We start from the raw sequence: 14,519 nt of genomic DNA, 5'->3' as shown, positions 1-14,519 counted from the left end.
CTTTGAATTGATTAGTCAGAGGATGTTAAAGAATCTCAAGGAGAGCAAGGACACGGGTAAACTGGCTACCAAACTGTCACATTTGGCTCACACGTATGTGTCATCATATCGACCCACGGCCTCGGATTTGAAAAAGCATAGGATTCTGAAAGAACTAAGAAAGAACAAGAACATTGTGATATTGCGGCCAGATAAGGGTAATGGGGTAATAATTTTAGATAGACAAGAATATGACAAGGCTTTATTTAAAATCATTAACAACACTACTAAATTCAGGGTCCTTACATCTGACCCAACCCTTACCCGGGAAGGGAAACTCCAGCGCTATCTTAGAGAACTTAGGAAAAAAGGTCACTTTGATCCTGAAGTTTATGAGGCCATTTATCCAAGTGGATCCCAGCCTGCTAGGATCTATGGTCTCCCTAAGATGCACAAACCACGAGCGCCAAATTCCACCCCACCATTTCAGCCCATAGTTTCCTCCATAGGCACCTACAACTACAGCTTGGCCAAATACTTAAGTAATCTACTCCAACCTCATATTCCATCCACATTCATTGCGTCAGATTCCTTCACTTTTGTGAAGGAAATCAATGAGCTATCTTTGCATGGGATGTTTATGGTGTCCTTCGATGTTGAAAGCCTCTTCACCAACATCCCTCTAGATGATTGCATTAATCTTGCCGTCAAGTATATAACTGAGGGTAACCCAGGTTTGAAACTTAGTAAACATGAGCTTAAAAGGTTGTTTGAGTTTGCTACCAAGGAAACTCACTTCCTGTTCAAGGGTAACTTCGATGACCAGGTGGATGGTGTAGCCATGCGGTCCCCTCTTGCCCCTGTTCTTGCCAATCTCTTTATGGGTCACCATGAGAATATATGGTTGGATCAATACGGGGATTCAGAGGTCTTATTCTATCGTCACTACGTAGACGATACATTTTGCCTTTTCTGCTCTGAACGGGATGCAACCCTTTTCTTCAATTACATCAACAATCAACACCCCAATATACGCTTTACAATGGAACGGGAAGCTGACCATGTTCTACCTTTCCTAGATGTTTTAATCAATGACACTGACCTGCACCAAAGTGTAACCACCGTTTACCGGAAAAAAACTTTCACAGGTTTGCTCACCAGTTATCTGAGTTTTTGCCCCTTAACCTACAAATTGGGGTTAATCAAAACCTTTATTGATAGAACTTTTAAGATAAACAACACTTGGATGGGGTTCCATACTGACCTTCAAAAATTGTCTGTCATTCTGCGGAGGAATCTCTTCCCTGAGAACCTTATCAACAAATATATTTCTAAATATATTCAGACAGCAGTCAAGGGAGGGAAAACACACAGTCTCATTCAGGAATCGAGCCCCAGGAAACACCTAAGTTTTTCTTTAAAATCCCTTACGTTGGGCTCTTCTCAGTCACGGCACAGAGGAGTATACGCAAACTTGCTAATCGGTTATGTAAACCTATTGATATAAGGTTAGTCTTCACTACTTTCAAAGTCAGGAATCTTTTTAATGTGAAAGATGCTGTCCCTGTAGGGCTTCGCACGCGTGTTGTCTATAAATTTTCGCGTGCAAGTTGTAATGCTTGTTATGTTGGTGAAACCAGCCGACACTTCTCCACACGAGTGCGTGAGCACTTACTTTCAGACAGATCTTCGAACGTTTTTAAACATCTGCAGAGTTCAGAGTTTTGTAAGGCATCCTGCACACCGGATTGCTTTGAGATCCTGGACTCTGCAGCCACTAAGTACCAAGTGAAGCTTAAGGAATCCATGTATATAAAACGGGAGAAGCCCGATTTCAACCAGCAGGTGAAACACATTAACCTGACTCTCTCCCTGTAAGGAACTAAGCGTCGCTCATTTAAAAATTTTAGTTTTGTTCTGTTTTGATTTAATACGCAATATTGACAACGCAATGTAACGAAGTTTGTAAGATCGCGCGCGCTTTAAATTCAACGGCGATTTCAAAATATGTAACACTGAAGATGACAGATGTACCGTCGAAATATGTCTGGAAAATTAAAGAAAGTTGTTATTTTTATACGACTAACTTGAGAAAACCTTGAATGTAGAAAAATTTGTGAATGGTAAACTTTATATTAGTTGCTAACCAAAGAATGTTACGGACAAAATTTGAGGATCCTACCTACACTAGAATTTGCCCAGCGAAAATTGAAATTTCCCTTACATTTGTCAGATGCATGTCTGAGTGAGGGTAAATTTCGAAGTAATGGTGTGGCGAAATTTTAAATCCCGCTGGGAAAATTCTAGTGGAGGTAGGATCCTCAAATTTTGTCATGCAGTCAAATCCTTTGGTTAGCACCTAAAGTTTACTATTCACAAATTTTTCTACATTCTAGGTTTTCTCTTGCAGATCGTCATAGAAACCCTGTTATTTCGGACAGGTTTGCCTGCCCATCAACTGAAGATAGCTTCCAAAACCGTGATGAGGCCTATTATTCTTGATGGGCAAATGTTGTAACAATTAGTTCCATAAAATATTATAAAGTTTACAGTGAGGCATTTCCTCAATTTTTTGGAAGGACTCCTTTGTTTGTCTTTTTTTTATTGATGTTAAAAAAGGAAATCCTTTGTACAAGGTCTCTGCTATAATATAGGCAGGCCTAAAGTACCTGGCCTGTACTTAAAAACGTCATATCTCTCAAGTCTCGCAGACTTCAATGCAATCTCACGCTCTCACGCTGACATGACCATTTCTCATGGATTGACACTATTCTCGAAGGTAATTCTACCTTTTAAGCTTTCAGAAGGGCTCATGAATTCCGATTCATTCCTTCACTGGCATAGCCTGATTCTCAGACGGTCCAGGGGCCCGTTTCTCGAAAGTCCCGAAACTTTATGGGCCATTTTCGGGTGTCACACTTCCCTTTGTATCTCAAGAACGGAGAGGACTTCACAGTTATATTTCTTCTTCTTACCTTGAAAACATGTCAAGAGATCGGCTTTTCAAAACAAGCGGTTGCCAGTTCACAAATGGCTTTTCGGGCCCGAAAAGTCATCGGGACTTTTGAGAAACGGGCCACTGGTCGCTCGTGCCACGCACTCTTCTCCCTTTCCGATCTGATGGACTTCATTCAAGGTCATGTTCCTGACGTCATGGTTCTGCTATTTTTTTACACCAATTCGATCGAACTTGCGATGTCCTCAAAAGTCAGGAATTTAAGGAAGACTTAAGAGGAATTCAGGGTGCTGTTGAGAAAGTTTGCCAAATCTTTGGTGTGGAGAAACTTTTCCCCAAACAGATGAATGCCCGTAAAGCTTTTATTTGAAGAGGGTGTTTTTTAGACTTGCCAGCGTGTAGGTGGTCCAAGTTGGGCAGGGAATATGCCAGCAAGGCTCGGATGAAACCCACCGACCGGTGGGACCGGATGAAGGGCCTCGGCACATGTCGCTACACCAAGAGGGTGCCTCATGCCTGTGCTGCAAGGCAGGCATGGTGGCTGGCATAATGTCCTGGGGCCAAGTTGACCCAGTCCAGCAGTAGAACAACATGCCCCCTCCCTGACGGGGCTTCAGCACAGGGCTGAAGGGGTGCCGCAGGCAGCAATTCCCCGCCCAAACCTGAGCAATGCAATAGGTACCCTGTGCTAAGCCCGATCCTAAAGACCCCTTCTCCACCAGACTACAAGGGGAAAGAAGAGTGAGACTCTTGTAAGTCTAATAAAATATGTGGGCCATGTTGGGCAGGGAATATGCCGGCAAGGCTTGGATGAAACCACCGACTGGATGGACCGGATGAGGGGGCTCGGCACCTGTCGCTACACCAAGGGGGTGGCTCATTCCTGTGCTGCAGAGCGGGCATGGTGGCTGGCATAATGTCCTGGGGCCAAGTTGACCCAGTCCAGCAGTAGAACAACATGCCCCCTCCCTGACAGGGCTTCAGCACAGGGCTGAAGGGGTACCACAGGCAGCAATTCCCCGCCCAAAACCAGAGTAACGCGAGGGGTACCCTGTGCTGAGGCCGATCCTAAAGACCCCTTCTCGACTAAACCACAAGAAGAGGAGCAAGGCCCTTGATGGCCCAAGGGGAGGAGAAAGACCGAATGAAAAACATGGGGGAGTGGGGTGGAGAGGATCGGGCCCGCTTAATTAAGTCCTAATATGATGTAATTATCAATCCTTTTTGGTTTTTTTTTTGTTTGTTTGGTTGAAGAAAAGAGCAGTGAAAGTGGAATCCAAAATGTGAACTAAAAACAAGGATAAATCCTGTAGTGTCCTAGTCGCAAGAGACAGCAAGTTTGTAAAGCGTTTTTACGAGTAAACAGACAGCAAACATTATTAGTGTTTAAATGTCAGGACAGGAAGCTAGGTTCTGCGGCACTTTTAAAATTGTTTCCTTTGGCAACAAGATGCAGCTCTGGTAGGCATCAGGTTTCCAACGACCAAGGACTTAATCAGCCAATCAGGTAACCCAGCGGCACCAGCTGTGGATGCTGCTCCAGTGCGGAAGCTGTGAGAGGCGTAATGGGTGCTGTTTACTCCAACGACGTGTAGGAGGGCTTGCAAATTACTAGTAAGGAAGCAGCGGGTGGGAGGATGATCTGCAAACTGGGGGAGGGGCTGGGCAGGTCCTTGTGTTGATATTTGAAACATGTAGCCCCTCGGGGCGGTGACAGCGGAGACCGTTGAGTTTGATTGAGTAATAATGAGACAGGAATTAAACTTCTAAGGACACAATAAATCAGCAGTCAAAGATTAAACACTAAAAGGACAAGGGGAGGAATTAAACTTCTATCACCACAGTACATTGTGGCAGTCAAAGATCAAGCACTAAAATAACAAGCAAAGGAATAATTTAACTTCTAAGGCTACAATAAATTCAGCGCCAAATTAACACCAAACACTGGATTAACAATCTGAGAAATAAAAAAAAAAAAACTCCTATGGACACAAGAAATTCAGCAGTCAAAGATCAAATATTGAAATAACAATAAGAACTTCTAAGGCCACAAGAAATTCAGCAGTCAAAGTTCAAAGACTAAAATAACAAGCAGAGGGATAAAACTTAAGAGTAGAGGAATTTAACTTCTAAGGCCACAATAGATCCGTAAGGCAAAGATCAAAACACTAAAATAACAATCAGAGGAATTACCGTAAAGACTCGCAGATAAGCCGCACCTTTTTTCCAAAAATTTGCGACCAAAATCGTAGGTGCGGTTTATCTGCGAGACCATTTGGGAAAGGTGGCGTGAATTTCGGTGTCCAGTCTTCCATCGTCCGATATTATGCCTGGTTACACAGCTTCGCACAGTGCATGCAAGAAAAACAACAAATTTACGCGCAAAATTCTATGGAAAAACTGCCTTGAATGGAGAAATACCTGTGAACAAATACCAGAATAATATCAATCATATGTCATAAGTGTCGGACATGATGTTTATTTTACGAAAGAGCTAAAATTACGGGTAAGACTTTAAAGTATTTTTCGATCCATTGTTGGCGAGTTTGCCTTGGATGAAGACAGAACACTTCATGGTCTCGACTTTGGATTTCTTTCGAGTTCTTAAAACTTTTTTTCCAAAATTTGAGTTGCTAAACTTGGGGTGCGGCTTATCTGCGAGTGCGGCTTATCTGCGAGTCTTTACGGTAAACTTGTAAGGCTAAAATAAATCAGAACGTAAAAGTCAAACACTAAAATAACAATTGGAGAAATTATTGTTATTATTATTATCATTTTTGTTTTTTTTTTTTAATGGCGACAATAAATCAGCAGTCACAGAGGATCGAACCCAAAAGGGGAGAATTAACCTTCTATGGCCACAATACATTGAATGAGCAGTCAAAGATCCAACCTGAACATAGCACCCAAAGGAATTAAACTTGTAAGGCCACAGTAAATTCTGGACTCAGAGGTCAAACACTAAATAAATATAATCTGAGGAATTATTTTCTTTGGCCACAGCAAATTCAGCAGTAAAAGATCAAAAACTAAATTAACAGGCAGGGGATTTAAACGTCTAAGGTCATGATAAATTCTGAAGACAAAGAGCAAACACTTAACTGACAATCGGAGGATTTAATTAAACCACTATCACCACAATAGATTCAGCAGTCAAAGATCAAACGGTTGTCCAGGGTTGTCGTACGTCGGCATTTGGCCATTGGGGAAACATGTCCTTGTGCTGTTGGTTCGACAAGGATGGGTTGTTGAGACATATGCAATGTGTGGACCAGGTGATGGTGAGTTCAGGTCCCGATGCTGGTGCTAGATCTTTATTATTTAAGGTTTTCTTGCTAGAGGGTCTTGTTCATGCGACGTCATCACCGCCATGTTGATGCACAAAAGCAAATCTCTCAGTACAGTGTAGCTTCTTTTGTTCGTCCACCAAAATTCGTATATTTCTCCATTGTTAATGGTGTCTCTAGAGGTTGTGTGAAAAACGTCCTATAGGGAGCGACAGACAACAATATACCAGGTGGATAAGTGTTTGAGTTTTGCATTGGTGGGTAGTCGACTGCCTTGCATGATTTCATGAAAGCTTCATTTGACTCGAGGAACAGGGAAGCGGGAAATCAGTTCAGCTTTGCTGCCATTTTGGGCAGATAGCGAGCATGAAGACGAAGACGAAGAACTTTCCGTCGACAGTGAAGATTTTCCCAACGACGATGGCAAGGGCCTGTGGCCTTCGAATTGCCGCGTGGATGCGCCATAATAAAATTTGTAAACAGTAAAGGTACTCCTTACAGGAAACTAAAGAGCTCACAGAATAACCTCTGAAAATAGGAATTACTCCACGCGACAAAGGCAGAAATGAAATGCAACGGATTACAGGACATGTGGCTCCAAAGAGGCCACCACGTGATAGGTGCTGGACACGGAGACCGAGGGCTCAGAGGTTATCGCTCGTAAACATTTATAACTTTAATTTTATACTAAAATATCACTGAAAGACCAGGTGAATTTTCTTCGGAATCTGAGCATCAGAGCTGGATGTGTAGGAGACGATAAGTTTGTAGATATCACGTATTCTTCGCCGGAGTCTTCACTCGGAAATGGCTACTGGCAAAACATGTTGTTATCTGACATGTGATAGGAATTGTTGTGGATGAAGTGCATTGTATCAGCCATCGGTGTGCATTACATTTTATCTTGATTTAGACCTAATTTGCTTTTCCATGAAATTATAGTATTAAAACGCTGTTGGGAAGCAACCACAAGAAACAAACATTGGAATGTGAGGGTATAAATACGAAATTACTTACTTGGAAAACATAGGCTAAGAAGATATAAAATGAATGACAAAATGTAAGTTAGATAATGAAATTTATGACACTTTGACATGTTGTGATGTACTCAACAATACCAGTGACGAGCTTGTGTTGGATATGCATGAGACAGAGTTGGTTATAATCATCTCATATCCACAAGCACGAGAGGAATAATTATTTATTAAAAGCGCCTCCAAAATATAGATAAATCTTCCCGACTTTATTTTGTATTGCTTTACTTGTCAAAATAAAGTTTTCAAGTTGCTACCCTGGAAAAAAATTATTTTCATTTTCAGCACACAATTCCCCGCTTGATGTGCACTGCGCTGTCTTTGAAACTTCGGCTCTAAGCTCGTCTCGAAGAGTGTTAAGAGTAGAGGACAATTTTTCAACCTTGGAAAACATTTCTTTTTACAAACGTACTGCGATCCTTGCTTTGTCTGCTGCAACTCTCCACCTAAAATCCTGGAAATGGCTCCTCTTAAATCCCACTGTGAACGTCCAACCACGGCGATTCTGTCAGACAAGTGTTTTCCAACAATTCAGCACAAATCAAACAATGAACCAAATTGGTTTCATATGAAACCACTTTTTTTGGAGTAGAAGTTATCATATCATTGATTTCAGAGGGACCTGGACCGTCTGAGTGAATGATATTGACAAAATGCCTAAAAATATTTCAAAATTTTCGAAATCTGCCCTTTTGCAGCGGAGTTATAGAGGTTTGAATTTGGTTAAAATCCCATACATTCACTGTAATTTAAGCTGTGTTTGCGCCTCGACCAAGATGGCGTCAGAAACCGTGAAAAGGTCTATTTTAATGCTCTTTAATGCTAATATTATGGAGGAACTCAATTTCTTCATTTCAAGTTTCAAGACAAGAAGATTGATCCTTTGCACACGTGGTCACTCAATCAATCACAGGCAACCAAAACTTAATTAATTTAACACTGGTGACCCTTTGTGTGGTATGGCATAAGTAAAACTACTGTATGTGTTTGTATTTATAGGAACTGACGATAGTATAAATGGGGTGTATGGCTTAATCCGAGATCTGTTAGTGGAGGGTAAAGATGCCAGGTTTGTCAACAGGAGGGGACGCTATGTTCTCAACTGGTCCAGAGCTCTTGATCGTTATGCAGATTACAAGGCAAGAAAAAAACCCCAATTCAAGAGCAAGAATCTCACCAGACAAAAATTAAGCAATCATCTGAGATCAGCCCTTCTGAATTTTTACAAGAAGGATGGCGCAAAAGAATATATGGAGTCTAAGAAAGTCAACAACAAGAATGAAGTTGTTGAAAGGCAGTTTCAAATGCCTTCCAAGTTGTTTAAATCCTTTTTTGGAAGTACAGTTCCTTCAGATGAAAGCGAGCAACAAGATGAGCAGGAGATAAACAGTATCACATCTGAGGTTAGTCAATGTGAGGGGCAATGATTCCTCTTTATGTTTGGCTGGAGTATTGTAATGAAACTATCAACCATCACTGGTTGACAGCAGTTTCACTTGTATAGAGTCAGTATTTTACCCTCTATGAACTTGCAAAATCTAAACCTTGGCTGATAAAGGACAAGTTGGAATTTCTTTTTTTTTCCATTCTGCAAGGAATTTGCAAAGTTTGAAGGTTCACCTCCCTAATTAATTCAAAGCTGCCTTTATTAGACAAAGGTATCAAAGCTGCATGTATAAAAAAACCCAGTGAATAGTTGGAGAAGTTGTTTGCATTCCACCTGGCAATTAAGGGTACTTGAATATTGAGAGCATAACCTTTGCTCCAATTTCCTATTAAAATGTCTACAGGTATCATTATTAGGTCTTGATTGGTTTTATTTTTTAAGGATGAAATAGATCACAACTCAAGTGATCATGGATTTGATGAAACTATGGATCAGTCTTGTGTTGGTAAGGATGATGTTCTCAGTTTTATTGAAACTGTCTTAATACAGTACCGCCTGGAAGTATTGACCCCTCGGCCTGGAAGTATTGACCCCTCGGGACGAGGCATTACCTCGTCTTTGCCGCGGGTAGTGGTCGCGCGCCACTGAGGTATGCAAATTTTTTTCCCTCGGTAAAACCAAGGTGCAATTTGCCGCGGAGAGAAAAGACGAGGCTTGCCGCGCGAAAGAACAATGATCTGCTGCACGTGTGAAATAAGTAGAAGACTGTCAAATTTTAAATCTCATGGTGTGAAGAATCGATTCTTAAAGCAAGAAATCGTAATCAAAACGAGAAAGTGCGCGTCAAAGTTCAATCTTAATTGATACATTCTTCCAAGTCATCCGACCCTCTGTCGGTACTATTTTGAGACTTGACGTACCAACGAATAATTTAAGAATGGTTTCTTTTTTCATCTCTTTCATCAGCAATAAATTGTTATGTGTAACCATAGCAATTGCAGCATGTTGAGAGCGCATGGAAAACAAATCTAGGAATAGACTGTGATTAGTGGAGAAATGAAGTATCTAAATTATCTAAACGCTCATCGTTTGCATACGAATTATAAAGACGCAAAAACCAGCAAGCGAAACAAAAGAACGACATAATTCTTAACTTGACATAGTCTGATGTTCGAACCATCTTTGCGCACATTGCGCTTTCACGAGTAACTCTGTTGGCAGCCTGCTGTCACTCGTGATGAATTTGCATAAGCCACGCCAATGATCAAATGTTAACCAGAGCGCGAAAACAATCTTTTCAGTTGAGGTGAAATAATTTTCTACTAGTTCATGGGTTTGGTTTCCTTGGAATGTTTTCCTTTTTGTAATTTGTTACTTGAAAACAACTTGGAAAGTAATACCGCAGTAGTAAACCATAAGAATAGTATTTACATAAGTCTTACTTTTGAACCACGAACGGTTGGTCATGCAAGGTTTTCGAGGATATGTTGAATGTGCTTTGTATTAAAATTCTCCGTGACCAGCAACCCGATATTTCAGTCAATTTAAAGTGAATCTGCAATAATAACGTTTTGGACAGTGATTTGCGACACTATCTAGCTTGAGAAGTTTTATGCCTTTCAACACGGGTTTTGCAAGAGCGGGTCACCCAGACCCTGGACAGTTTTGTATATATATTGTCAAAACCCAGTTGTGGGCCACCATACTCTCCGGCTGCAGGATATCGAGATAATAAATGAATGTTCCGAGCGCTGAGCTGCAAAAAAAAGCGGACACATTCTCCCATAAACTGAAATGAATAAAACTTTAAAATGTGATGACGGCAAAGTCCACGCAAGCGGGAAAAGCGTCCACGAAATCGACTCGTCGGACCTTCAAATGAACAGTCCACAAGAAGTCTTCGAAATAAGCACTGCAATCAAAATATGTCACAAAGAAGGTTTCAAATGTGGTCGGAAGATTCTGGCTACGGATATTCTATTTGCAAGTTAAAGGAAAGTAAGGCAACCAAGGTCCATGACGATCGGCTATGATCCTCGATCTATGTTCGCAATTTTCGACCGAAACTTGTTCAGTTCCTGGTCTTCGGTGGGATTTCAAAATTATAATCTGGCTTATCGAAACACAAAGTCCAAGGAAACCATTTACAACTCTAAAGCGGAATTTTAATTGCCGAGGGTTTACCTCGGTTGGCTTTTCCGCGGCAACTTTGGAGCCTAGCCGTAAATTTCCCTCAGCAGAAATGCGGCCTACTGCGGGAATACCGAGGGAAAGTCGCGACAGGGTGATGCGGCAATGACGTGGTAAAGGGGTCAATACTTCCAGGCGGTACTGTAGTTCCATCAAATACGTTATATAATTGTCAATTGGGCACTACTGAAGGCGTGCTTCGCTCATTCCTGGATCTTGAGACTTGCATGGTATTATATTCAGTTAACCCATTCACACCTCAAACAAACGAAATGCCAAAAAAAACCCCTGTAATTTCTGTCTTCTGTTTTCAAACCGAAACATTCTGGCCAAACGAAAATGCCAAAACAGAATCACCCTAAAACTAACAAATGCTAACTTTATAACAAGCAGGTGATGAAAAAACTAGCTGATCTGCATATATAACGAGGCAAAGGCGCAAAAGCAGGATTATACAAAGGAATCTATGGCTAGAAATACAATGAGCTCGTAGGTGTTAAGGAGCGCTAGGGCTGACAAAGCGAAATATGCGAAAATGAAATGACACAAAGCTGCTTACAAAAAATTGAAAGTATTCCTTCTGTTCAATGAAATAGATGTCCAATCAACTCACAACTCAAGTGATCATGGATTTGATGAAACTATGGATCAGTCTTGTGTTGGTAAGGATGATGTTCTCAGTTTTATTGAAACTGTCTTAATAGTTCCATCAAATACGTTATATAATTGTCAATTGGGTTCCACTGATGGCGTGCTTCGCTCATTCCTGGATCTTGAGACTTGCATGGTATTATATCCAGTTAACCCATTCACACCTCAAACAAACGAAATGCCAAAAAATAAAAAAACCTGTAATTTCTGTCTTCTGTTTTCAAACCGAAACATTCTGGCCAAACGAAAATGCCGAAACAGAATCGCCCTAAAACTAAGAAATGCTAACTTTATAACAAGCAGGTGATGAAAAAACTAGCTGATCTGCATATATAACGAGGCAAAGGTGCAAAAGCAGGATTATACAAAGGAATCTATGGCTAGAAATCAAAATTAATGAGCTCGTAGGTGTTAAGGAGCGCTAGGGCTGACAAAGCGAAATATGGGAAAATGAAATGACACAAAGCTGCTTACAAAAAATTGAAACTATTCCTTCTGTTTAATGAAATAGATGTCCATTCAACTCACAACTCAAGTGACCATGGATTTGATGAAACTATGGATCAGTCTTGTGTTGGTAAGGATGATGTTCTCAGTTTTATTGAAACTGTCTTAATAGTTCATCAAATATGTTATGTAATTGTCAATTGGGTTCCACTGAAGGCATGCTTGGCTCATTCCTGGATCTCGAGACTTACATGGTATTATATATATCCGGTTAAACCCATTCTCACATCAAACGTCCTATGTCACCCCCCATTGATGAGTAAATTCATCTGGTGTTAGACAGTAAAATCTATTAAGTGTCCCTCTCAGGGGTCAATGGGTTAAGCATTTTTCCTGGTTTAGGTAATATGAACAACTCATATGGTCCTTGCCCTCAGTGGTTCTTCAAATGGCGGTACTGTAAGCATGACTGTCAAAGCCTGTTGTCAGTACCTTGCAGACAGTGCTACCCTCTCTTGGGAATAACCGGGGCTAATGGCCTGAAACAGTAAGCATAGGTACAAAGCAATCTGGTGACAGTTTTTTGTACTATAAGTGTAAAAATACTACCGAAATCACTAAACTCTTTGCACCCCGAAAAGAAACGATTGATTGCATTGGAATTTTTGACTTGCTAATTAACGTAACCAATTGGAGCGCCCCGGTTTGTGATGTGTCTTTCTTTATGTGAGCGAGGCCGTGGGAAAATAAACAAACAGACCACAGCTTGAGATGAATGTGTACAAAGAACTTTCCACCGTTTGGAGATGATATGAGGTGCCTGATGGTTGAGTGGAGTGGAGATGTTTCAACAGAGTTCTACCTGCCGGACATTGGATTAGTTAACGTACAAAATGAGTGGTCTTACACTCTATGGAAGACGTGTTGTCAAACAACCGGAAATTACTTCCATCGTCATACAGCTAAGGTCAATAATTGAAAAAGCTGGAAGAACCAGAAATAGATTTGGTGCAACTGCTGATAAAAATAGGTCCACAATGCGTACTTGGGGTGTTATGCTGAGTTAACTCCATTGGGCCCTTATAGAATTTGGTACTGCGGTGTCACTTTTACCATGCGTGATTGGTTGAAAATTTGTCATAACAGTGCAGCACTGAAATGGGTTCCTTAATTAAGTATGCTTCAAATGTCAGGACCTGTTCAGAATTTTACAGCGATGACTGGCCGCTAATCTTTCTCTTATTGCCATTTGCACAGTTCAGACAACTTTTGCTGCACACTACATCATCTCTATCAGCTAGCTATTTACTAGTAACAGAAACACTAAGAATGGCTAAGAAACAAGCATGGCACTGTCATACATTCATATGACCCTATTAATGATCAAGAGAATGCTGAAATACAACTAGAATTCCAAGATGAATCATCATTAGATGAGGTGTTCAATGAACAAGTACCCTTAGAGCTTGCTGCAAATTCCCAAACTACTGAAAATCATGGTCCATCAGCAATAACAATGTATAATCAGGCAACAGAAATGTCTGATGATCAGTTACGTCAATCAGTTAGATCATTAAATAAAATGCAATGCAAAGCTTTCAAAAGGACCCGTGATTTGATACACTAGAAATACCATATTTACCTGTGTCTAAGTGGACCTTTTATGGCCTCAAAAGAAGCTCCAGAAATCGCCCTCGACTTATACACGGGTCAAAGATTTTGAGCCAATTTCCAGCTAAGTAATTTATTCAAAATTAGCATAATAATGTTGTCTTTAATTGGGCATAACGAATGCAGTGGACAAAAGCTGACAAAAGACTTCAAAATGAATGACAAGAGACTCCAAAACGAATGTAAGCAGTTCCAGTTGAAATGAAAAAGGATTTGTCCAACCCTAGATGTTGAAGATACTCACAAGCACAATATGAAATAGACACTGGAAATTTTCGTTTTCCAAAGGCGGAAAGCTCTAAAAGGCATTTCTGTTTCTTCAAATAAAAACTTGATCGTTCAACGGCTGAGTAACCTGGCGCAATACCTCGTGTTTGCATGCAAGCATCGTCAATTGTGTTGCGTGAAAATGCTGGTTGGTAACGAATGTTTTTTATTCTTTATACAAACCTGGCTGACTTAAATTCTTTTGCAAACTTCGTATTGTTTGGTTTATGAGTTTTGTTTTTGTCATTTGAGAAATTATAAGTCAAGGACCAATTAAACCTTGAACATTTGCATATCGTTTGCAAGTTATTTTCAAAGATTGACCCTGGCTTCCTGTGATGTTGTGCTTATCCTCTAAAGACCTTTATCCTTGAACAACGAAACAGATTAGTTTGAGGTTTACATGTTCAATTTTCTGAGAACTTTTTCGAAACTCAAGGACAAAATGCCCGCACATACAACAGATGCTGAACCACAAAACTACGGTATTAAAGCGCTTGAGGCCCTGATTTTTTTGTGTATCCACATTTCCAGAAATTGAAGAATACAAGATTAGTGTCCCATGAACATTTAACAAAGAAACTAAGAAATTGCTTTTTTTGCCATCAAAAATGGGGGTCGACTTATACACGGGTAAATACGGTATATTA

The 14,519-nt window shown here is 40.6% G+C and overlaps 1 protein-coding gene and 1 pseudogene across 1 annotated transcript in view; both read left to right on the top strand.

Annotated features, from left to right (window-relative positions):
- Positions 1 to 2,497, top strand: part of LOC138022994 (uncharacterized) — a 15,171-nt pseudogene extending 12,674 nt beyond the window's left edge.
- A 5,535-nt stretch (positions 2,498 to 8,032) lies between these two features.
- The window catches only part of LOC138022993 (uncharacterized), a 75,950-nt gene continuing 69,463 nt past the window's right edge, over positions 8,033 to 14,519 (top strand). The window contains exons 1-5 of the mRNA XM_068870030.1: positions 8,033 to 8,114; positions 8,256 to 8,659; positions 9,085 to 9,148; positions 11,430 to 11,495; positions 11,996 to 12,061. Coding sequence (XP_068726131.1) covers positions 8,033 to 8,114; positions 8,256 to 8,659; positions 9,085 to 9,148; positions 11,430 to 11,495; positions 11,996 to 12,061 — 682 coding nt within the window. The remainder of the gene's footprint in view (positions 8,115 to 8,255; positions 8,660 to 9,084; positions 9,149 to 11,429; positions 11,496 to 11,995; positions 12,062 to 14,519) is intronic.

This window comes from Montipora capricornis, chromosome 11 (genome assembly GCF_036669925.1).
Source record: "Montipora capricornis isolate CH-2021 chromosome 11, ASM3666992v2, whole genome shotgun sequence".
NCBI lineage: Eukaryota > Metazoa > Cnidaria > Anthozoa > Scleractinia > Acroporidae > Montipora > Montipora capricornis.
This window is presented reverse-complemented; position numbering and strand designations above follow the sequence as displayed.